A 27,042-nucleotide genomic window follows, 5' to 3' on the forward strand; every position below is an offset into this window, starting at 1 on the left:
GTGCCCCACCTATGGGGCATGTTGTCACATTTCACTTCCCTTCTTTCGGGGTAAATAAAGAAAAAAGTACACACTGTATTAATGAAACAAAGCCACATATTTGTACCAGACATGTGTGAAATTAATGTGGAACAAAAGAAATTCTCTGAACCCTAAGTAGATTTACACAAACTGACAAAGTCAAAAAGTGTTAGGTTGTGCCCTGCTCTCCTCTACACCTAGGATGGCTTGAGGGTGAGTAAATCTTGAGGTAATTTTCATTTTAAAGTGAACTAATCCTTTAACAGCAGTATGACGGCGATATACAGACTTTTAAAGTAATTTAAATGGAACATCCTAATAAATGTATTAACTAATTTCAGTATAAATCAGTAAGAAAGTTATAAATTAGTGACAATCTCACGTATAGAAAATTTAATTTCATTCAAATATATGTTTCATTTATTTAATAAATTAGCTTGCATTTTATGGTTCATGCTAGAATAAAACAATCCATTTCTCAGAATGCTAATCTACCCGTTTTTATGTATATAATTTTATCTTTTCAAAAAACAATGTGGACATGTTGTGGAGCAAGAGTAAGTATGGCAGGAGTAAAATCTGTTTTGATGGCTGAGTTAATTGTTTTGACAGCACTGTTATGACTCGGGGTAAAATGACAAGAAATGTCTGTCAAAACATTGCAGCGATCTATTATCTTATAGTGCAGTTCATCAGACATTCCTGCATCTTTGTTGAATCATGAATAAGCAAGTGGCTGTACCAGTGATTTCCAGTATCAAAAACCTCAATTAGCCTACTTGAGATTTTATTTGAGCATCATGTCCAGCATCAGAAATGTTCTACAGTACTGGCACATGCAAAAGATAATCCAGAGGTTAAATTGTTTATTTTATTCTGCTGTGAATGAGAGAACATTGGCAGTGAGCTGGAAAATTAAATCATCAATAATATAAACCGCTTCAGGATGGAAATAATCAAGTATCCATTATGTGGCATCATTTACCAAAAGCACTGTTGTCTACCCAGCAAATTCCCTTTGGAACCTCAATCATTATGTGGTATTAACACATTCATTCAGTCTTTACTCCAAATCTAGAAAACAAATGTTTGCTATTATGTATGGATATGTATAGCCATATTAAAGGTACACTGCAACTTTTTATGCTCAAATACATCATCAATCCTTCCAAAACATGTTTTTGTCTTACCCTGATTCACTATGGTAAGTCTATTATAAGTGTTTATATTTTAGACACGTCGCGATGGTTTTTGCGGGAAATTGCGTACATACGTCACTCACACGTGTGTGTCTCGTCATATCCATAAATAGAGAAAAGTTGCTCTGTCACATGAGCGAGAAAGGTTGACATGGAGCACGCTAAATCTCTTATCTCCGGGGAATCACCCGTTTAAAAAAAAAAAAAAAAATAGCAAAACAGAAGAGAGTCTGCTGGCAAAAAGAGAACGTGAAAGAGCTCGTAATAAAACAAGAATCAACATCGGCTTGGCTTTTCTTTCCATATAAACTGTCTAAACAATACGTTACATTGTGTACCTTTAATAATTGTTAAAATTAAATTATTTTCTTGTTGTACAAGTACCTTGATGCATTAGTTGCATCAGTTTCACACTTAATTGTTTGCTGCAAATGACTTCAAAGCTGCCTGTTAGCATAGAGCAGTATGGATGAAAGCAAATACATTAAATGCCAGAATATTCAAATAAACTGTGACAAAAGCAATTAGCAAGGTTTGTAACATGAGAAACGTAAACATGAAAATATACAAATGATAACATGAAAAAGGTGATAGACTAGATGACAGAATACAGATGATTTTGATAGCAAATGTTATACATTAAGGAAAATGTAGCTTTTTAGTGGTAACAGTTAGTAAGAGGAAAAGAATATCAAAATGAGAAAACATACTGATTTAAATTGGTCTAGAATATTATGAAGACTTAAAATATAAAATATTTTGCCTAAACTGTCTATAATCAACAACATAAGCAAAATATAATTGACCAAGTATGATTTCATTAAGAACAAAAATGGACCTTTTAATAATCATGCTGTTCATATAAAAAAGTAAAGGTATTCAGGTGTCTGCATAAAAGAATGCAAGACAGCTTTCAGAAAGCACAGCTTAAACCTATTGAGAAGCTGAAAGAAAATATGAACAAAGAATAAAAATGCATTTTGTGATGTACCAATAGCTTTTGCCAATATTTGTGGCCATACATCTGATTTAATTACTAAATCAGTTAAAAACTGTTCTATGTTTTTTGATTCCACAATGAGTAAGAAGGTTCTTCCTCCTTCTTCTTCTTCTTCCTCAACCTTACATTGCCCAAATCTCACACCAATATAAACATTTTGACACTCAGGACACATTATTCTGGGTGTGTTTACTTCTCACTCACAGAGTGTGTGGCAGCATTGGGCAAATTCAGTAAAAAATGCAGACTATATTCTTGCATTTTTTAAGCTTTATGCTTGTCATTTTAGTGCTCTGAAACTGCAATTAGTCTGATATATCAGTTGTCCAAAATATGGCTGCATACTGCTGGTGAGACTTCACAAGAGCCAAAAAAGATGGAAGATCTTGAATCAGAAAAAAAATGATACAACTGTGCCCTTCTCTCCTTCTTTCTCTTATTTCCTTGCCATATTGTCACCTCTCCACATTTCCTTCTTCTTCCATGAATTCCAGGTTTCCAAATCTGCCCCTGGACCAGCCAGTGGCAAGGTACCTCTTATTTCCAAGATGGCTTCTCCATCTCTGCAGAGAAAAAAGAAAAAGAGAGAAGGTTTGAATTTCGGGGAAACCACAATATGGTACTGATTTGCTTCCCAGCTACAATAACTAATAATAATGACAACACAACGACAGTTGGATATAAACGAAAGTTTTTTCTTGAAACACAATGACTTTATTCTCAAAATCTAATTTATTCTCAATATTTTATTTCTACTTTTTTTCTCGAAATTTAACAACTTTTTTCTCACAGCATTTAATAAGTTTATTCTCAACATTGTATTTTGACTTTTTTCCTTGAGTTAAATCTCACATTATAATGACTTTAATCTTGAGACGGTTTTATTTCATTTTATTACTGCTTGTCCCTAATCATCCTCTGTAAAAAAAACAAACAAACAAACAAACAAACAAACAAAAAAAAAACAGTAATATTGTGGAAATATTATTCATTTAAAATAACTTATTTCTAATTTAATATATTTTAAAATGTAATTTATTCCTCTGATGGCAAAGCTGAATTTTCAGCATCATTATTCCAGTCTTCAGTGTCACATGATCCTTCAGAAATCATTCTAATATGCTTGTAAATATCATTCTAATTTGGTGCTCCAGAAACATTTCTAGTTATTTATCAATATTACAGTTGAAAATGGTTGTGCTGCTTAATTTTATCGTGGAAAACATGATAAATACACGATTCTTTGATGAACCGAAAGTTTAAAAGAACTAACAATGTACAGTAAAAGTCTTTACTGTGACTTTCAATCAATTAAATGCAATTTGATCATTTTTATCTAAACTTGTGAACTGGAGTATATGTGTTGTATGAATGGAACTGCATTTGATAACTACAGTGGTATGCGAAAGTTTGGGAACCCCTTGCAGAATCTGTGAAAATGTGAATAATTTTAACAAAATAAGAGAGATCATACAAAATGCATGTTATTTTTTATTTAGTACTGTCCTGAGTAAGATATTTTACATAAAAGATATTTACATATAGTCCACAAGACAAAAAAAATTGCTGAATTTATTAAAATGGCCCTGTTAAAAAGTTTGGGAACCCTTGATTATTAATACTGTGTGTGGTTACCTGGATGATCTACGACTGTTTTTTTGTTTTGTGATGGTTGTTCATGAGTCCCTTGTTTGTTCTGAGCAGTTAAACTGAGCTCTGTTCTTCAGAAAAATCCTCCAGGTCCTGCAGATTATTCAGTTTTCAAGGATTTTTTGCATATTTGAACCCTTTCCAGCAGTGACTGAATGATTTTGAGATCCGTCTTTTCACACTGGAGGACAACTGAGGGACTCAAACACAACTATTACAAAAGGTTCAAACATTCACTGATGCTCCAGAAGGAAACGCGGTGCATTAAGAGCCGGGGGGTGAAAACTTTTGAACAGGATGAAGAGGTCCAAATTTTTCTTATTTTGTTGAAATATTATTTTTTTCATTTAGTATTGCCCTTCGGAAGCAACAGAAGATACTTACATGTTTCCCTAAAGACAAATTAAGTACAATATACCTTGAACTTCAAATTCAAAAAGTTTTCACCCCCCGGCTCTTAATGCATTGTGTTTCCCTCTATAGCATCAGTGAATGTTTGAACCTTTTGTAATAGTTGTGTTTGAGTCCCTCAGTTGTCCTCAGTGTGAAAAGATGGATCTCAAAATCATTCAGTCACTGCTGGAAAGGGTTCAAATATGCAAAAAATCCTTGAAAACTGAAGAATCTGCAGGACCTGGAGATTTTTCTGAAGAACAGAGCTCAGTTTAACTGCTCAGAGCAAACAAGAGACTCATGAACAACCATCACAAAACAAAAAAACAGTCATAGATCATCCAGGTAACCACACACAGTATTAAGAATCAGTGGTTTACATACTTTTGAACAGGGTAATTTTCATAAATTCAGCTATTTTTTTTGTCTTGTGGACTATATGTAAATATCTTATGTAAAATCTCTTACTCAGGACAGTACTAAATAAAAAATAACATGCATTTTGTATGATCTCTCTTATTTTGTTGTTATTCACTTTTTCACAGATTCTGCAAGGGGTTCCCAAACTTTCGCATACCACTGTAGTTGTCTTTATGTACTTAGGGGTGAATGTGAATCACATGTTTAGCCTGTAAACCTTTCTCAAGACAAGGACAAATGGCAGAAAATAATCATAATCAGGTCAATTTTACCTCTGTCCAGGTCAATGGCTTTTGGGGAGCAAAGTTTGGTCATTTCAGCTTCCTTCAGAAGATTGTTCTTGTAGTCTGAGGAGACAAACAGGAATACATTTTGTCGAAGTCTTTTAAAAGGTGGTGCAGCATTTTGAGAGGAAAGCTAATGTAAACTCACCCAACTTTGTCTCCTCCTGGTTGCTTGACTTCACCTCTGGGATGCTTCGCTCACATTCTTTCTTAACACATGATGTGTGGCCCCTAGACGTATGACACACCAGGACAGTTGATGCTTTAAGCATGACAGCTGGTGCTTAATATTCACAGATGGCATTTGAAAATCAGTGGGTACTCACACATACGTCACCGTCGGTAGCGGTGGACTTTCGACTTTGCGTGGATCAAAATCTTGGCCTACATTTTATAAAAACCAAATTAGCTGCAAATATGAAATCAAGTGCAGCATAAATCATATCTGAGCATACAAACGTCACATATTGCCTACATATATATATAACTGTGTGTGTGTTTAAAAGACTTTTCAGGTGCAACAAAGAAATTTTCACCACGGTTACATTATATATACAAATAAAGACAAATAAGAGCAAAACGACAGATGGGAGTGACCAATCAAAGGACAGAAAAACCTTGTCTTTTCCGGTGACGTGTGAGGAGAACAATAGCCAACACAATAAGGGCCAGTAGGAGGAGAGTTGCCAGGATGTAGCCTAGCTGCTGCAGGAAGTGACTCCTTTGCTCTGGCAAGATGACGTTGATGACATGTGGCGGCACTTCCACCATATTGGTGTCTAAAAGAGAAAATGATCAAGAAGAGTTTGGCCTTGAATTCGATCCTTTTTGTCATTTTCAGTAACCAGCAGAGGGCCCTGTGTTACTACAAAGCTTAAGCTACTTACAGAGGTTTATGAAAGTAGTTTATGGAAGTACAGAATCTTTTTATGTGAAAAAGCACACTTCAGCACAAAATATATTAATATAATCTGACTTCATGCCTTGAGAGTTTAAAATAAATCAGACCATTATTACCCAAGCTCCTGAACTATTTATTGTTTATTCGGCTCCAGCTAAATAATGTATATTATGACAAAAATGATTAACCTGCAATGAAACAGAATTATTTTTTCAGAGAAAAATAACTGAAATACCAAACTCCAAAACAACAACAAAGAAATAACTTCAATAACAGTGAAAGAAAGTATATATTAAGAAAATACTTTTAAAGGGTTAGTTCACCCAACAATTAAAATTCTGTCATTATTTTCGGTTGTTCCACACCTTCGTTAATCTTCAGAACACAAATTAAGATATTTTTTAACAAATCCAATGGCTCAGCGAGACCTGCATTGACAGCAAATTAATTGACATATTTAAATCAGTTCATGTGAATACAGTGGTTCAACTGTTGTTATGAAGCGACGAGAATACTTTTTGTGCATTGCTGAAGTTCAGAGCATTGTGTTGGCAACACAAGGTCATGGGACTGATTGTCAGAAAATATACACACACAGATAAATGTATACATTTAATGCATTCTAACTGGCTTTGGACAAAAATATCAAATATGCGAATGTAAATATTAAATTTTAGCAGCATGGTTTGTGCACTTGTTTATTTTAACTGTAGTCAAAATGCTGTGAGAAAGACCGGAAACTGCCACGTGTTTTTCAGCCAGAATAAGATTCACTGTTTTTTTTTTTTCCTGGCAGTAAAACATGGATTTAAATAAGAAGAGTGGTGGAAAACAGAGGGAGGGATGGGGGGGAAATGGGGAGGTTCTATGTGGTTTATTTTACTGAGTGATTTTGCCATTTTGCTTCCACAGAAAAAATTTAAGTTGCACCACTTCGTCTATAATACAGACATAATAAAGACACGCAGCCTAAAATGACGACAGGAGATGACTAAATATGACATCATAGTTCTTAGAAAATAAGTATTATGAGATGTGGAAAATCACTCAGAGACGTCTATTATGTTTGGACCTTGCAAAAGAGCCATGACTGAAAATCAGAGAGATATTCTAACTTCTTGAGATCTTATTGCTATGATGTTGTTGTTATATTATTGTTTGAAGGTTTTTTCATGATAATATTAATTGAATATTATATTATATATATATATATATATATATATATATATATATATATATTATACACACACACACACACACACACACTAACTACTGTTTAAAAGTTTGGGGTCAGTAAGATTTTTAAAATACTTTTTTCAACAAGGATGCATTATTTTGATCAAAAGCGACATTTATAATGTTAAGATGTTTATTTCAAGTAAATGTTGTTCAAAGAATCCTGATATTATCACGATTTCCACAAAAATATTTAGCCGCAAAACTGTTTTCAACATTGATAAAAATAAGAAATGTTTCTTGAGCACCTAATTAACACATTTAAATGATTTCTGAAGGATCATGTGACACTGAAGACTGGAGTAATGATGCTGAAAATTAAGGTTGCACAGGAGTAAATTACATTTTAAAATATACTGAAATAGAAAAGTTATTTTAAATTGTGATATTTCACAATATTACTACTCTTACTGTATTTTTATTCAAATAAATGCAGCCTTAATGAGCATAAGAGACTTAAACCCCAAACTTTTGAACAGCAGTGTAAAAACACTGTAAAAAATTGGTAACACTTTATTTTAGTTACATTTGTTACATGTAGTAATAACTATAAATTATGCATAATTACATGCAACTAACCCTAAACTAAACCAAACCCTAATCTAACCCTAAAGTAAGTACATGTAGTTACTTAATATTACTCAGTATTTAAATGTATAATTACAGTTTAACAAAGACACCTTAAAATAAAGTGTAACCAAAAATTCAAACAATATTAAAGCTGCAAGCAGCAATGAAAGGGCCCTCGCACCCGGGGCCACCACTACCCGGTGGCCTTAGGAAAACGGTGAAGAGTGGGTGACATGCATGATGCGTGTGCAAAGTTTCATGAGTTTTCGAGCATGTTTAGGCCCTCAAAAATGCGATTCATTTCGGAGAAGAAGAATTGACTGAGCAATTACAATAGTGTCCTCACACCATCGGTGCTCGGGCCCTAAAAATTTGCAATATTTTTATATGGTATATGGTAATACCCCCAAATACAGAAATTTTAATTGTAATCTTTCTAATGTACCACCCACTCTCTGTGAGAACAAGCAAATTCTGCCTACTACAGCTTAAAACAAACCCATTAAGTAATTGTTACCTGTGAATAACAGTTTCTGCCCTGTAATCTCAATCTTAACCTCTTATTGTGTATGTTTGAAGCCACAGCACTGAGTGGAACACAAGCTAATATCTTAGGGTAGATTACTGTAATCAGTAACAGCTGAAGGATCTTCTACCCTCGTTTTTCACAAGACCTCATAAAAAAAGCCGGATATGACTGGTTATTGGCAGTCAAGAGCAATATAGTGTGTTTTGTCACAACATTGCATTGTTGTGCCCTTAATGAAAAACATTTTTACTGAAATGGCAATTACAAAATTAGAAATAGATTCATTTCTCTATTTTTCACCTCTGGTAAACCACAAGCAGTCTTTACTATTTCCTGACAGTGCATGAACAGATGTGTTCAAGAACAGCCATGTTTATGATGTTGAGTTTGGGCTCATGATGAAAGCTGAGTATTTATGGGCCAAACAATCCAGAACAGGACTTCCAACTGAGACTTGTCTTGGACTGTCCTGCTTCTAAGACCATAGGGGAACATCAATATGCTCAAACCTTGCAACTTTTAAACAATCATTGATATGCCAGATCCTTGTCAAAGCTTTAAAGGAGTGATTCCCATGATTGGAACCACCTGGTTTAAAACAGCTGAACTATAAGAGTTTAAACAGAATTATGGAAAGTCTAAAAAGGAAATAATTTTATGCAATGGCTGTGCTGGATCCAGACAGTTGTCTTTTTCTTCATGCTTAGATAAGACGGAGGAAAGGACTGACACATTTCAGTTGGCTTAAGAAAGGGTTGAGGGAAGGTTGAAGGGGGAATGAGGGGATGTTGAGGGTGGGCTGACCTAAATCCACAACAGTCTCCTCCTTATAGCTCACTGTCAAATGTTGAGCTCTCGCTACAGCTGGCCAGATGCTTTACAGATGAAGCAAACTTCCCTTTTCCTGCAGATCAACAAGACGCTGTCCAAAAAACTCCAAAAAGGTTGTTTAAAAGACGGAGGTTAAAAATGGATGAAAAAAAGGAGAAGACTATGAAGTGAGAAGTGAGAGAGAGCACAACACAGGCAAGAGAGATCGAGAGAAAATTTAAGAAACAGAAGAAGGAAAAATGGCAGATAAATAAGTCAAACCACAAAAAGAAGCCGCAAAAAAAGACTTGGAAGTTGAACAGACTGTCATTTGTAAACAGGCTGCACACTGTACAACATAGCAAAACACAGATAAGTGTGTATTGTGGAAATCTAATGCTTTAAAGGAATTGTTTAGCCAAAAAAGAACATTCGATCATCATTGAAAGCATTTGTTTACTGCTTCTGCTTTGAGTCACTTTTCACTGATTATCTTCCCCTCCAGTGAGCTGTTAACCACTGCAACTGGATCATTTGAACTTGAAAACTCATGAGCGAATAATAATTCACCAGACTGCCCGATTCATTTAAGTCCCCCTGTGGTGAAAATCAAGTTTTTAATGTTGTTTATATGTCTATATGGTGTTTTTAATATGCTTTAAGACAAACCATGTGCAAATTCATAAGTCAACGCCATTGCTGAGTATTTTGTCTTTTGATCTAAAGACAGTGCGGTTTGAAATCGCTGGTGTTTCTTACGCCACAAACTACCTTGTAACCAACCACGTCAACGTGCCGGCAGGATTTAGCATATCATTAAAGGGGGGGTATAATGCTATTTCATGCATTCTGACTTATTTACACTGTTAAAGAGTATCATGCTAAACATGGCCAAAGTTTCAAACACCAGTTGGACGAATGACGGAGTATTTCTGTGACAAAAATACTCTTCCAAATCCTCATGAACTTCAGGGGGTTTTTTTTGGAGTATGGGCCTGAGTGACGTAAACGGTGGCGGAATTCCTTGTACGGGCACTTCTCCCGGAAGGGCGCGCACGCACACGTCGACCAGAGAGAGAGCAAGAGCACGCCCATCAACGCGCATTCGGCTTGACGGAAGTCGTCGGCAGCGCTGCACAGGTCACAGGACTTCACGAAATCAACAATGTCACCAAAGAAGTGTGTTTTTGGTTGTGAGGGAAAGATAACCTTGCTTCCCAAAGAACCCAGCATTCAGTGGAGCTGAGAGATTTGTGCTCAAGCATTACATTGATGCGCTCTCCATATTTGTCATTAAAATAAACTGATAGTTGCAATCACTTTTTTATTGGTTAAAATGAATGGAGAATATCTTGTGTTTTCCGTGGCTGCTCGAGCCCTCAGGATCAGCGCTTATGGTTTCATAAACAAAGGCCCAGTTTTATGCTGGATTTACAGATAATTTGAAACTGAAAGATGGAGCGGTCACAGCGGTAATGATCCCGGTCATGAGTCGGAACCGCAGGTGGTGAGTAAAACTCACTTATAGTGATTCAAAAGTTATCCATGCATAATGAGATGGTGTATTGCGTGTGTTTAAATATATTTGTTTAGCAGAACATTGATAGCTTGCAGACGATCACTATGCAAAAGCTGCGCGTGCTCGTGACAGCTCGTCACTCAATCTCCGCTCACACGTCACGCCTCCAGGAGTTCGGCTGTTTTCGGAAAGACTCGGTACAGCGTATGTATCTTTTATAAATATGATAAAACTAAAGACTTTTCGGCGATATGAAGCATGCACTACTACTCTATAGGTACTTAAGATTAACATGAGATTGGCAGAAACTGTGTGTGATACCCCCCCTTTAACTATGACCGCTCTGAAGCAAGGGAGTCATGTTAGCAACACATTATTAGCTGTTTGATAACGTAGTCAAGCAAAAGGCTAATCATATTAATTACCGTTATGTGTTATTTACTTTGTAAAGAGTGATACCATCGTGCAGCATTTACCTCAGTAAAGTTGACCGAGTGGATCTCTGAGCTTGTGCGAGTGAGTGGAGGCGGGGCTAATTAGAATATTCATAGATCCGTGTATACTAAATGAAGCAAGTGTGTAGAGTTACATTCAAGGTATTTTAAGACAAAGAATTTTTTTTACAGGAAAAAACATTTAAATGTGACATTTTGGTGATCATAGATGAGTTTTAAGGGATAAAATTATTGACTACAGGGGGACTTTAAAAAAGATAATCAAAACAATGATTCAAAAGAAGAAAAAAAAAAATTTAAAGACTCATTCAGCGGTCATTGCTACTCATTTCACAAATATGCAAAGGAGAATTTTTTTCAGTGAGCTGTTTTTCAGTGAATAATGACTAAAATTTTGGTGTGTTCAAAAACAAGAACTATCATACAGCTTCATAATACCCAGATTAAAGTTATATTTTTATTATATTTTTATAGTGCTTTTGCATCTTTAATGTTTGCATCTTTAAAGCTTTTATGTTGTGTTCCACAAAAAAGAAGAAGAAAAAAAAGAAAGTCACAATGGTTTGAAATGACACGAGGGTGATTAATGATGGCAAAACTGTCCCTTTAAGTCAAGGAAGAGAGCCAAGTCAAACAACTCCAAATCAAAGCAAAACAGCACAGTGTAAAACAGTCACTGCAGATGCCCAATGTTTTTTTTTGCACAAAAAAGAAGAATATTTAATTGTTAATAATGAATTCAGCAGTGCAGAAAGTGTTTAGCTCTTTTCTTTCTTGCCCAAAAGTCTGTGACTATCCACAAAATTCCACTGAGGTTTGTGTAGTCTAAGGTCTACAGTATTACTAAACCATAGAAAATGACTTTCCCACATTCTCTTATTAGGGCTTTTTTTCCTCCAGAAACCACCCTTCTTTCCCCAAGTATCTTTGTCACTTAAACTTGTCACTTCAGTTCCTCTCTGCATATTATTTATTTTTATCTCCCAGTTCACATCACCTACCTCCTGTCTTATGCAAATAAAAAAAGCACTTTCTTATCCTACTTTGCTCCTGTCTGCCTGGCTGTACCTCAAAGGAAAACACTTGGCTATCGAATGATCCGAACCAGAGCAGGACTCAAACTGAGAGTGAGCTGTGACAGTGGGAGAGGGAACGGCAGTGGAATGCGAGTGAAAAAAAAAAAAAAAAACAGAGAAAAAGAAGCATGCTTGAAGCAAAAGAGGAATAAGCTTTAAAAGGAGAACTGCTTTATTTAATGAAGGTGAAACCCAGACAGCAGGGTAACCAGATCTTCAGACTTACCTCAGTTTTAGGTCATGACTGTTTTTGTTTGAGTTCATGCCTTGTGATTACATCCACCCTATTTCTCCTTCTCTTTTCTTTCTCATAAATGTATGTTTATCATTTAGTAAATACAGATTCCATTTAGAAGAAAGAAAAGGGTGGTGAGTGCTTTTTCTTTGGTTGAATAAATGCTGACCAAGTAATGCAAAACTGTTCTGTAAAACAAGTGTTGACTAAACCAGTAATGAGCATCAACCCCCGTCTCTTTCTCTTGTAAATACAAGCAAATGACAAAACCAAGAACATCAACAGTGAAATAAATGCAAATTAAATCAGAAGAACTCCCTAGCCCGGGGCTCTGAGTTGCAAAGGTTTATTCAGGAAAAATCCAAAATGGACGCTCTGCTGTTTAAGTGGCCTGCACTGGTCTCACGCAACTTGAGAGTTGTGTGCCAAGTCCACTGACAACCATTTCAGACACCCTTTACGAACTACAAACATGCATTCACAAGAAAAATATTTACTGGAATCTGTGCTGATAACAAGTCATAACGAGCCAAATAACAATCAAGAACTCCTGACCGCAGCAACTATTCTGTGTGATAAATTGGGATAATTCTGGAAAATCCCATGTGTGCTGTGAGACTATATGAGACAGTACATGACTACCTAGCCAACATTTAATGGTGGGGCCAATGTAGACATAGTCGTTCCGTGCTGAATTAGCCCCAGCATGGGCCCTAAATGGGTTTGCCCATACTGGGGCTAATTCAGATAGGGCCGACATGTAACCCATGGATAAACCCATGTAGAGCCCATATTTCAAGCCAATATCACACCTACATTGGCCCCACCATGAAATGTAGGGCTGGGACCAGTGTTGGGGGTAATGCATTACAAGTACCACAAGTTAAACAATCAGATTACTTTTTTCAAGTAACTAGTAAAGTAACATTACTTTTAAATTTACAGCAAAATATCTGAGTTACTTTTTCAAATAAGTAACGCAAGCTGAAAGTCTTGTTTGTTTGAACTGCCGTGAATTTGCATTTGAATTTGCATTATACGTTTTTTGTTGTGATTAAAAACAAACAAACAAACAGCCCAGCCCAGATTAGAAAAAATAACACATTCCTTTTCATAAAAAGTGACTAAGTAATTATTAGTTACTTTTTTAGGGAGTAACGCAATATTGTAATGCATTACTTTTAAAAGTAACTTACCCCAACACTGGCTGGGACAATACATTGATTCACAATACAATGAATCTTGATCGATCCTGATATTTTGGCCCTGTCCCAAATGGCACCCTAAACACTCACGGCCTTCCTACGAGTGACGTAACGTCGCTTTGACTGTCGGGAAGAAGTCTGTCGTGGAGCTCGCACCAGTGCGGGCTCAGCAAAAGTGCGCATCGAGGGCGCATATCAGCCGCAAAGGGGGCGCTCGCGAGCACCCTTCTGAAGCCTAAAATTGACAAATGGGACACCCTACGGTCTTGTGGACTTAACGGACACGCGTACGCGGCAGCCATTGTAAGTCCGCAAGACCGAAAGTGCATAGAAGTGTGCCTTTGGGACAGGGCCTTTCTCTCTCGAATTGATTCTGAGCTTAGTTTAACAGCAGATGGCGCTCTAGGTTAGTTTTTAACCGCACACTCAAATGCTCACGAAGAAGACTGCTGGACAGTGATTGTGCGTTCGGCTGAGTCATGTAAGTGGTTAAATATACTTGCACCTCGGCTCAGAATGCTTTTATGACGTGAGATTAATGTAAACAGCCCACTGCGAACACACTTCAACCTTTTCGAACTTTATAAATGATAATTTTAGGTTTAAGTGGTGTGTGTAAAGGAACTGGAAGCAGGCAGAGTACAAGTGTTTCTAAAGCATGCAGTGCCATCTGATGTTAAAAACTAAGCTGGGATTTGAGAGAGAATCGCAATACATCGGAAAATATCAGAATCGCTCCAGATTTTTTTGTAACGCGAATCGAGAATCAATGTATTGTCCCAGCCCTAATGAAATGTTGGCTGGGTAATGTTTGAGCATACCTGACTGACTTTATGCTTCTCATGAATGAGCTCTTGATTCTCATGATTTTATTACACATTACTGTTCAAAAGTTTAGGGTCAGTAAGATTTTATTTTTAATAAATTAATAGTTTTAGCAAGGGTGTATTAAATGATCAAAAACTGGCAGTAAAGATAATTATAAATGTTACAAAAGATTTCTATTTCAAAGAAATGCTGACCTTTTGAACTTTATATTCATCAAAGAATCCTGAAAAAAAAAAAATGTATTATGGATTCCACAAAAATATTAAGCAACATTGATAATAATAAGAAATGCTTCTTGAGCAGCAAATCAGCATATTAGAATGATTTCTGAAAGATCATGTGCTGCTGAAAATTTAGTTTTGCCATCATAGAAATAAATTACTTTTCAAAATATATTACAATAGAATTTTTTTTGATAATATTTCACAATCTTACTGTTTTTACTGTATTTTTTAACACATAAATGCAGCCTGGGTGAGCATAAGTGAATTATTTAAAAATAATTTAAAATCTTACTGACCCCAAACGGTATTGTAATTCCCTTACCATATCATAATTCTACAATTTTGAAAGTAGTAATAAAGAAAGAGCAGGTGTGTACAAAAGTGCCAGTTCTTATACTAATCATTTCTTATGAAGTAAAAAGTGTGTGTTTCTCTTACTTGGGTCTTCATTGGGAAGATATTGAGGTTCATCTGTGGGTTCCTGAGGGTTCTGAGTGATCTGAGGGATCTGAGGGATCTGAGGGACCGGAGGGGTCACGGAAAGCTGGAAGATGCGTCTCTCGTGCAGGCCGCAGTAGTGATGGTGGAGATGACAGGAGTATAGCCCCTGATCTAGGAGCTGGATGTCTGAGATGATCAGAGAAAAATCTCCCTGCGAGAATGCTGTGGCAGAAATATTCATCTTTTGTTGAACGAACAGTGGCCCGTAGTGACGCCTCTCACCAGAAGCGTACAGGTCAATGAGTCGATCGGCACGGTCGTGACGAACCCCTGGAGGTTGACGATCCCAGTGCACCACCTGTTGTTGGTCCTCCTGACTGTTGCCCTCTGTCCAGATGGGCCGGCGGTTAACACAAGGGAGAACCACCGTGCTGCCCAGCAGAACCACATACACAGCCTTCTGACCGTCCCAGAACCGCCTCTCCTTACGTGCTGAGAGAAAAACACAACTGGATGAATATGCAGCACACATATGAGTATGTAAATATGATTACTTGTCAAAAGTTATTATAAAAATATACATAACTGGTTTACACCGCACATGTGTGCAAAGACATTTTGGATTCATACCCTCCTTAAAGGATTAGTTCACTTTAGAATTAAAATTTCCTGATAATTTACTCACCCCCATGTCATCCAAGATGTTCATGTCTTTCTTTCTTTAGTCAAAATGAAATTAAAATTTTTGAGGAAAACATTCCAGGATTTTTCTCCATATAGTGGACTTCATTGGGGTTCAACGGGTTGAAGGTCCAAATGTCAGTTTCAGTGCAGCTTCAAAGAGCTCTACATGATCCCAGACGAGGAATAAGGGTCTTATCTAGTGAAACGATTGGTTATTTTCTAAAAAAAATAAAATTTATATACTTTTTAACCACAAATGCTCATCTTGCACTAGCTCTTTGATCCGCACGCATGACGTAATCACTTTACAAAGGTCATGCGTGACGTAGGCGGAAGTACCGATCCAGTGTCTACAAAATGAATGAGCAAAGATTAAGTTAAATGGCCTTTACAAAAAAAGGTAAAACAATGAGATCGGACGATTTTGAAGTTGGAGGAGAAAATTAGATGAAGTTTTTCGCCGTACTGCGATACTTCCGCCTTTGTCATGCGTGACCTTTCAATGTAATGCGTGGAGCGTCGCAGAGCAGTGCAAGATGAGCATTTGTGGTTAAAAAGTATATAATTTTTACTTTTTTTTTAGAAAATTACCGATCGTTTCACTAGATAAGACCCTTATTCCTCATCTGGGATTGTGTAGAGCTCTTTGAAGCTGCGCTGAAACTGACATTTGGACCTTCAACCCGTTGAACCCCGACTGAAGTCCACTATATGGAGAAAAATCCTGGAATGTTTTCCTCAAAAACCTTTACTTCTTTTCAACTGAAGAAAGAAAGACATGAACATCTTGGATGACTTTATTATTTAAGTAATGTACAATAAAATGCAAATGCATATTATATATATTTATATATATATATATATATATATATATATATATATATATATATGTGCAATTTATCGTTTAAATATTTTTTAAAGTTGGTTTGGTGAACAGAGAGGGCAACATTTTCTTTTCAAATGGTCTTCACATTCTTTCCATTCTTTATTCTGCAGACGCTCCTTATTTGGCATGAACTTGAACTGTTTGATCAAGAGGCAGGTTAAATGCCAAGAACAGCCAGACAAAAAACTCTGAAATATGAAGTGAATTTACCAACCTGATTTGGTGACATTGAGCTGAACTTTGATTGACTCGTACAGGTGGCAGTAATGATGATGCAGGTTACAGGAGTAGATCCCTTTGTCACTCATTGCAACATCTATATGAAGGAACCCAGACAAAATGCACTAATTTATCTAGAAAATTAACATTAGGACTTTGCCTGGAAGTTTGAAGGTTAGTCTAAAGTGTGAAAGTATGTAGTTTGAATACTTGAGCAGTTTTAAGGGACTGAAGGTTATATAGCTAGGTGGCTGCTATAGTGTTCTCATGGTTGTAATGAAGTTGCTAAATGGACATACATATAGAAAGATTGATTAATTGTGATGATATTATTAAGTAACGTTTGTGTTGCCCAAAAGTGTCTCACCTTTGATTACCAATGAGAAGTTACCATCTTTAAAAGCAGTCCTGGGCATGTTAACGCGTCCCTGGTTGTAACCATTGTAGATGCGCTGGTCTCCAGTAGAAAACATGTCTAAAACACGTTCCATTGCATGGTTCGGGCCACTACGAAGTAAATCCCAGTGCACTACCCGCTGGCGGTCCTTTATGCGGTCTTGGGTCCATACCATGCGCTGACTGTGACATTGCAATATCGCCTGTGATCCTTGGGGGGCGCTGATATTGTACATGGCCACCACCACGCCACTGCCATCACTTTGGCCTAGCGCTGAGACACACAGGGCAGGTTTCCCGAAAACAGATTAGTCTAATGATCGAAAAACACTATCATATGTCATTACTTAAAGTAAATGGACCAGTGCTGTTGTTATAAACCATATGTTGCTACAGCACCAGTAAACTAGAATTTACAGATTCTCAGTCCTGTAGAAACACTACTGTTTAAACGTTTTGGTTCAGTGAGATTTTTGAATGCTTTTGTAAGAAGCCTAAGTATTCAAATGTAATTTATTCCTGTGAGGGTAAAGCTGAATTTTCAGCATCATTACTCCAGTCTTCATTCACATGATACTTCGAAAATCATTCTAACATGCTGATTTGCTGCTCAAGAAACATTCTTATTATTATCAATGTTAAAAAAAAGTTGTGCTGCTTAATATTTTTGTGGAAACCGTGATGCATTTTTTCAGGATTCTCTGATGAACAAAGTTTATTTGAAATGGAAATCTATTGTAACGTTTACAATCTTTACTGTCACTTTTAATCAATTTAATGCATCCTTGCTGAAGTATTAATTTCTTTAAAAAAATCTAACTGACCTTAAACTTTTGAACGGTAGTGTATCTTTTTGGATCATTATGACATAATGTGCTTAATACACTTTTGTTTAAAGTTGTATGGTTCAAGTTATCCACTTACCAGGGCTGAAGAGGAATGAAGCCAGAACTGTAAAATAAGCAAAAAAAAAAAAAAACTAGTTATGATTAAATACACAGTGCTGAGTATCACCAATATTTTGAATTTGCATCACTTATGTCTGAAAGGACTATTGATCGATGTTTGTATGAGTCTGTAACCATCAGAAATAAACACTTCTCCTTAAGTCTACAAGAAGAGTCAAAACACTCATGGCTAATAAAACATTCAACAAATATTACCTAAACCCATATTATTCTTAATCACTGAAATTTCTGTCACGTTGAAGTTCAAATCAACCTTAAAGGGACAGTTCACCAAAAAAGAAAACACAGACATTAGCTTTCTTTGACATGTTCATGAGAGAAGTTATGTCTGGTAACACCTTACAATAAGGTCCCATTAGTTAACGTTAGTTAATGCCTAAATTAACAATGAGCAATACATTTGATACAGTAATAATTCATCTTTGTTAACATTAGTTCGTACAACTGTTACATTAGTAATACAACTGTTACTGTTAATTCATATCAGTTCAGATTCATTAAATAATATTAATAGATACAACTTTTGATTTTAATAATGTAGTAGTAAGTTGAAATTAACATTAAGATTAATTTAGATGTATTTTTCATTATTAGTTCATGTTAACTAATGTAGATAACCAATGTTAACTAATTGAACCTTTCTGTAAGTGTTAATAACAAATAAATTCCTTTTTCTGATCTGTTAAGTTCATTTCTTTATTCGGTTTGACAAATAACTTGTCAAATCTGATTCATCAAATCCAGCTCACTGGATTGGAAGATTACTTTGATGTCTGCACAGCACTGCTTAAAGTTGAACACACCTTAAAGGGATAGTTCACCCAAAAATGAAAATTTGATGTTTATCTGCTTACCCCCAGGGCATCCAAGATGTAGGTGACTTTGTTTCTTCAGTAGAACACAAATGATGATTTTTAACTCCAACCGTTGCGGTCTGTCAGTCGTATAATGCATGTCAATGGGAACACCATCTATAAGAGTCAAAAAAAACATGCACAGACAAATCCAAATTAAACCCTGCGGCTCATGACGACACATTGATGTCCTAAGACACGAAACGATTGGTTTGTGCGAGAAACCAAACAGTATTTATATCATTTTTCACCTCTAATACACCACTATGTCCAACTGCCTTGCGCATCCGGTGCGTGAGGTGTGTACGCGCTCTGGCGTAGTTTAAAGGATTAGTCCACTTTCAAATAAAATTTTCCTGATAATTTACTCACCCCCATGTCATCCAAGATGTTCATGTCTTTCTTTCTTCAGTCGGTTTTTGATGAAAACATTCCAGGATTATTCTCCTTATAATGGACTTCAATGGTCTCCAAACGGTTGAAGGTCAAAATTACAGTTTCAGTGCAGCTTCAAAGGGCTTTAAACGATACCAGACGAGGAATAAGGGCCTTATCTAGCAAAACGAAACACAAATGATCGCCTTGCACATGCTTCCGCTTTCCATATTCTTCAAAAAGCTTACACTGTACGTCCTACGCCTTCCCTATTCTACTCACGGAAAAAAACGGAACTGGCGCCACGTTCATTCTGTAAGTAGAATAGGGAAGGCGTAGGACATACAGCGTAAGCTTTTTGAATACGGAAAGCAGAAGCACGTGCAAGGCGATCATTTGTGTTTATAAAGCATATACAGTTGTATTTTTTAAGAAAATGACCGATTGTTTCTCTAGATAAGACCCTTATTCCTCGTCTGGTATCGTTTAAAGCCCTTTGAAGCTGCACTGAAACTGTAATTTTGACCTTCAACCGTTTGGAGAGATTATTGAAGTCCACTATAAGGAGAATAATCCTGGAATGTTTTCATCAAAACACCTTAATTTCTTTTCGACCGAAGAAAGAAAGACATGAACATCTTGGATGACATGGGGGTGAGTAAATTATCAGGAACATTTTATTTGAAAGTGGACTAATCCTTTAAACTACACACGCGAACGCACCTCACACACCGGATGCCGTGCGCAAGGCAGTTGGACATAGTGGTGTTTTAGAGGTAAAAAAAAATTATATAAATACTGTTCGGTTTCTCGCACAAACCGATCGTTTCATGTCTTAGGACATCAATGTGTCGTCACGAGCTGCAGGGTTTAATTTGGATTTGTCTGTGCATGTTTTGTTGACTCATAGATTGTGTTCCCATTGACATGCATTATACGACTGACAGACCGCAACAGTTGGAGTTAAAAATCATCATTTGTGTTCTACTGAAGAAACAAAGTCACCTACATCTTGGATGCCCTGGGGGTAAGCAGATAAACATCAAATTTTCATTTCTGGGTGAACTATCCCTTTAAAGGGTTAGTTTACCCAAAAATGAAATTTCTGTCATTAATTACTCACCCGTTGTTCCAAACCTGTAAGACCTTCGTTCATCTTCAGAACACAAATTAAGATATTTTTGATGAAATCCAAGAGCTGACTCCTCCATAGACAGCAATATAACCACCACTTTCAAGGTCCAGAAAGGTACTAAAGACATTGTTAAAACTGTCGGCGTGACTGCAGTGGTTCAAATAATTTTATGAAGCGATGAGAATACTTTTTGTGTGCAAAAACAAAACAAAAATAACTTTATTCAACGGTATCTTCTCTTCTGTGTCATTCTCCTACGCTGTTTACGTCCAGCGTTTCCAGGTTCTACGTCAGAACGCCGACTCATTATTGGCCGACGCTGTTCACATGAGCAGCACGATTCTGCATTCTGACGTAGAACCTGGAAGCGTTGGACATAAATAACGTAGGAGAATGACACAGAAGAGAAGATGTTGAATAAAGTCATTATTTTTGTTTTGTTTTTGCGCACAAAAAGTATTCTCGTCACATCATAAAATTATTTGAACCACTGCAGTCAGGTCGACTGTTTTAACAATGTCTTTAGTACCTTTCTGGAAACCTTGAAAGTGGTAGTTAAATTGCTGTCTATGGAGGAGTCAGACAGCTCTAGGATTTCATCAAAAATATCTTAATTTGTGTTTTAAAGATGAACGAAGGTCTTACCGGTGTGGAACGACATGAGGGTGAGTAATAAATTACAGAAATTTCATTTTTGGGTGAACTAACCCTTTAAATCTGCACCGGTCAAGTGGTACAGTACAGCGGTCACATGGTACAAGCTATAGTTCTCAGAAAATGACGAGTTTACATGTTGTAATTATAAGTTCTACAAGCATGTGAAGGATTTTTACAGTTCAGAATCGTTATGGTAATTATATGGTGTGAACACACCTTATCAGGGAATAATATCTCACATGCATGTTCCACAGTTATCGTAAGGCTTCAGAAGATTTGGAATATAGTACACAAATTGCATGGACTACTTTTAATATAAACAACATGAGGTGAGTAAAAAAGGACAGAATTTTCATTTTATGAACTTTATGACTAAGGGAGTGGTTGTACAGTCCCAGATCCTCTTGCATTAAGAGGGTCTGGGACAATCCAACCACTCCCTTAGTCATAAAGTGGTAATGTTTTCTGTGCTTCCTTTTTCAGCATGCTGGAAATATAAGAGATTTATCTAAAAATGGTTTGGTTTACTTGTTTTTTGAAATTCTACTCTCACAACCCACGCGCTTAAAGACATACAGTACAAAACAACCACAAACAGACACCTTGTAGAATGTTTTTAGTGTTTCACATCATTGTGAAACACAGCATTTCATTAAAAAAATTAGAGAAATGTAGTTCTTTTTAGCAGTTTAGCAGTGTAGTTGTCTTTAACAGCTGTAACTGCATTCAGATGACTTAACTATGGGAATAGTCATCTGTCACTGTCTGTACAAGAGGCAGTTCTTCTGAAAGGCAGCACAAAATATAAAACTTTTGACTTCTACAATAAAGAAAAAATCCACAGTAATACTTCTTTTCACATAGGATTTCAGCTCTGTATGGTCTTTGAGGGTTGTTGCATGTCATAATGATTTTGTGTCAAATGAGAAAAAAAGAAATACTTTTGAGAATGTACAGCAAATCCTGAGGGCAACAGAAAGGCAGTAATAAGGATGTGTTAGAAGCCAGAGAAACCACAAACATCAGAGCGAAAGGCAGAGGAGGAGGAGGGAGAGGGTCAAGGGTTTGGAATCTGCTGAGGAAGCACTTTGAAACGCAGAGGCTTGTCCGTATGCTCATATATCTGTATTTCATTCACACACGCACACTCATATTCACACTAACGTGCTGTGGGCAAAGCTACACCTGCACACAAGACTGTGAACCTACAAAACTGCATCTCACTTTCTATATCTTTCTCATATTACGTTCTTTATTCAAATTAAAGGGACAGTTCACCCAAAAATTACAATGCTGTCCATTTGCTCACTTTAATGTCGTTCCAAACCTGTGTGACTTTCTTTCTTCTGTGGAACAGAAGAATATTTTAAATAATGTTCGGGTCCAAACAACACTGGACCCCACTAAGAACAAAAAAAAATATCTTCGTTTGTGTATCACAGAAAAAAATTAAGCAGGATTGGGCATGAGGGTGAGTAAACAATGACAATTTTCATTTTGGGGTGAACTTTCCCTTTAAGAATTTTACAGTAAAACATGCAATATGTTATTAATGTTTGAACAGATTCATTAAACTTCTCACTCTCTTTTTGTACAGCAAATGTTCCATTTTCTAAGACTAAAGTCAGGGCTCAGGTATTCATGGAACTGTATTTTTTAATGATGGAAGTTATTTAATAAATAGTTCTACACCTGAAATGAGCCAATGTTCTCAATCTTATTCTCAGCCTAGTAGAAAACTCTGAGCAGTGTTGTTTGTCAGGCCTGGGTATATTTAACAGACTTGTAGCCAAGGTTTGCTTACATGGGTTAAAATAGTAGACTTTTGTTGTCTTACAGACTGGGTGTGCAGAATCATAATGTTATGGGATTTTCCACTCGAAATAAAAAATATAATAACATGTCAAGTGTATTAATTTAAGCTGAATGTTTAAGATAGAGAATTAGTAAGTATAGTGAGCATTTTACGTCCAGAGGTGTAAAGTATTTGAGTAAATGTAATTAGTATCTTTTTGGCTACTTTGTAGTTGTACTGAGTATCAAAGATATTGGCAACTTTTACTCTCTACTTGACTACATTTTTGAGCAAGTAAATGTACTTTTTACTCCACTGCATTTGTGATGAGTGATGCAATTACACATTACATTTTTCATGTCAGCTAACTTTTTCTGCAGCAGTTTATTTCTGCTATAAAGAAGTGATATCGCCATCTAAGGGCATTGAAGGTACTATATCTTGAGCATTTTGCCTTTACTCACCCCAAACTTGTCATCAAGGATACTTTACGTGAATGTGAGTGCATTAGCAGGTAGTTGCTGATCGCAGATGTTTGATTTATTAGATGAGGAAATGACTGCAGCTGGTGATGAGGCTCAAACCAGCACATACAGTAGACTTTGACTATTTAATTTTACTTAACATTGTTTTATTTATTCACTATATTGACAAGACTGTTTTGAAGGATATTGGTTTACTTATGGCCTTTCTACTTGAGCTCAACTGAGACTTGAGAGTTTGTAGACGTTTAAAAGGTTGTTGTGTCGACCTTGATTTATTTCAATATTGAGGTGTTCAGTTATTTCGATTTTAGAAAATAAACTTGATTTCTCATCTTACAAAGCAATTGTTTCTTATATTCATTGGCATGTCTCTCAGGTGTTGAGGACTAGTGCATCTCTGAGCCTACATTCAGCATGAGTAAAATACTTAAGTACTGTTAAAATCAGATACTTTAAGACTTTTACTCGTATTGGAATTGGTTACTTGTAACTTGTAGTGGAGTCATTTTCGATGTAAGGGATCTGTACTTTTACTCACGTATGGTTTTCAGGTACTCTTTACACCTCTGTTTACTTCAGTAAGTCAGTGTAGGGAGCATCCAGCAGGCTGGATGGATGGAACAAATCCTTTTAGAAGTTAATATGGAGGCAAAGACAGCTCCAGTTCATACAAGGGTTAGTTTACCAACCGTGAAACATCAAGCTCTAATTGGGGAAAGAAAAAAAGATCTGCCAACGGGACCAGTCTTAACTAAAATTGGTTAATCATAAGTTTATAATACTGACTCAATCTGTGATCAGATGAGTAGGTCTCTGAATAATAGAGCAGTACATCTTTACTTGCTTTAAATAATACCTTATGTCTTTACTGTTTGCGTCAAGTGAATCACCCTGAGTCACTCTTGAGTCCTAAACGTGCAATTCTAGGTCCAATGTGTTATGTAAGGGGAATTTTCTTGATTCATTCTGTTTTCAGTGCAGAGACTTACAAAAGAATAAGTTTTGGCTCTTGGTGAGCCATCAGACACTTTAACAAGACCATCATGGTTAAACATCTCATACCCAACACCCAAATTCCCCTCCAAAACTAAATAAAATTAAAGCTGCAAGCAGCGATGAAAGGGCCCTCGCACCCGTGCCACCACCACCACCCGGTGGCTTTAGGAAAAAAGAGCACAGTGGGCAAAATGCATTTAAGTACATAAATATAGGAGGATAATGTCAGTCATTTGTATTTGCCACACTTCCTGCTACCAGCTGGTGGCGATATGACTATAACTTCATTTTGGCATGTAGATGTCTTCAGGCCAGGGCACTTATCAAATGTGAAGTTTGAGGCAGATTGGACATTGTATGCTTGAGTTACAATAACTTCCTGTTTTGTTGTGTTAATCGCATACATTAGCACTTATCCAAGTGTTGCATGGTTTAAAGTGTTTCTAGTATGTTTGGAACTATTTAAATGTGTTTCAGGGAATAAATTACAGTGCAAAGCATGCCATTTCCTTTTGCCAACAGATGGCGCTATAACTAACTGAATATTGGCGTATAGATGTCTTCAGGCCAGGACTCTTATCACACATGTAAAGTTTGGGGCAGATCGGACATTGTATGCCTGAGTTACAACAGCTTCATCGTTCATGGCGAAACATCGAACTTTGTCAGGCCGCCACGGACACGCCCTAGATCTTCGCTATTTAACATCGCTAAGGTCTTCAGATTAGACTGACCATATATGATGTGGTTCTGGTTAAATCTCTATGAGGAGTTAATCACAGTGTAAAACATTTCCTGTTGCCAGCAGGTGGCGCTATGACTGTAACTGAATATTGGCATGTAGACGTCTTCAGGCTAGGACTCTAATAAAATGTGAAGTTTGAGGCAGATCGGATATTGTATGCCCGAGTTACAACAACTTCCTTTTTCATGGCGAAACATCGAACTTTGTCAAGCCGCCACGGACACGGCCTTCAGCGAAAACTCAAGATCTTCGCAATTTAACGTCGCAAAGGTCTTTAGATTAGACTAACCAAATATGATGTTGATCTGATCAAAGCTCTAGGTTGTTAAAGTACAACATCTGGAAATGGCAAAAAATGCAAAAATTTTGCAGAGAAAATTAAAAATATCTCACTTCCTGTTGGGTTTTCAGATTTTGCACCAAGGGACTTTTTTGTAGGTATCGGGCTGTTACATGTGTCTACCGAATTTCATACCTGTACGTGAAACGTAGTGCGAAGGCCGCTTAATCGAAATTTTGTCGAGCCATTTTGGCACACCTAATTCTGAAACCCATATCAGACGTCATTTTTCACCACTTCTGACGCGTGTGCAAAGTTTCATGAGTTTTCGAGCATGTTTAGGGCCTGAAAAACACGATTCATTTCGGAGAAGAAGAAGAATTGACTGAGCAATTACAATAGGGTCCTCACACCATCGGTGCTCGGGCCCTAAAAAATTCCATGCCACATCTGGGATTTATTCCACAGAATGTCCAAAAATATAGTTCCTTTGCTTTTTTTTTCCCCTTTTATGTGCTTAACTTTATTGGGAGCAGAAACTTTTCTTTGGGTTAGTTCAAAACAAAGTCATCAGTCTTGGACACAGGTTTGAAGTTATCTGTGCCAGCTGGTTTTAGCATTTGGGTCTGGGTCTCAACAGTGCAAAATACAGACTGAAAACCCATTACATGATATTATAAAACGTTTAAACAGTAGAGAATATTCACAAACATGTACAATGACTCTCAAGAGATATGAAAAGATATACACACTCAGGTGAGTGGAGAGTGACTTGACAAGTTTCTTGTACATAGCCTACCACACAAACACTCACACTTTGATGTATATAATCCAAAATTAGTCTGTTTAAATATATAATAGACAATCATTTATCCATTATTATATCAGCAGTCAATGTAAAAAGAACCACAATAAAACTTAAAGAACAACAACAGTAACTTTGCTTTCACTGGATACAGGTAAATCAGATACTCACGTTGAGCCAAGAAAAGCGCTCGAGCGCTCAAGGGCACAGCCAAATTCTTCATGACCGATGTCCTCTCGTGTTGATCACTCTAGGATGTGTTGAAGACAATATAAAGGCAAATTTGCAGGATTTATTCACCTGACAAACATTTATCGCAAAGGAAGACTTGCTGTTTGTCGACCAGCGACATCAGCAGCAGCAGCGGCAACAGTCTGCTCTACTGACCCACCTTCAGCATTCACAATCCCTCCGCCTGTCCTGCCCCTTTAAACGCGAACAACAAACCCTAGAGATACTGTCTTTGTTCATATTCTCCTGTTATCCAACGGGAATATTAAATATAACAAAAATACTTAACGATGACTTTGGCGAGCAAATATGAAAAACTATTTTGCTTTTGCAAACGAACGTTTTTCGGTTTTGTTAGAGAAATAATGTGTTATTTTTAATATTTTAGAGTTTGTTGTTGTTGTTGCTATTTTTTAATATCTCATTCAAATGTATGGTGCCATAATGCTGATATAGCTTAAGACGGAGACGTGGTGTAACACCTGGAAATAATTACTAATGTTACCCCAGTCGCGGTTTCAACAAGGTGTTGTTG

At 36.7% G+C, this 27,042-nt stretch overlaps 1 protein-coding gene across 1 annotated transcript; it reads right to left on the bottom strand.

Annotated features, from left to right (window-relative positions):
- Nucleotides 1-870: 870 nt before the first annotated feature.
- Nucleotides 871-26,683, bottom strand: mxra8a (matrix-remodelling associated 8a). Its single transcript, XM_051913288.1, has 10 exons — nucleotides 26,448-26,683; nucleotides 18,106-18,132; nucleotides 17,153-17,455; nucleotides 16,781-16,882; nucleotides 14,994-15,488; nucleotides 5,585-5,746; nucleotides 5,294-5,351; nucleotides 5,116-5,198; nucleotides 4,956-5,030; nucleotides 871-2,783 (listed from the first exon to the last, which is right to left on the bottom strand). Exons 1-10 carry the CDS (start codon nucleotides 26,497-26,499, stop codon nucleotides 2,758-2,760), a joined length of 1,383 nt encoding a protein of 460 aa, XP_051769248.1. The 5' UTR covers nucleotides 26,500-26,683; the 3' UTR covers nucleotides 871-2,757.
- Nucleotides 26,684-27,042: the final 359 nt, after the last annotated feature.

This window comes from Ctenopharyngodon idella, chromosome 11, assembly GCF_019924925.1.
Source record: "Ctenopharyngodon idella isolate HZGC_01 chromosome 11, HZGC01, whole genome shotgun sequence".
In the NCBI taxonomy this organism is placed as follows: Eukaryota; Metazoa; Chordata; class Actinopteri; order Cypriniformes; family Xenocyprididae; genus Ctenopharyngodon; species Ctenopharyngodon idella.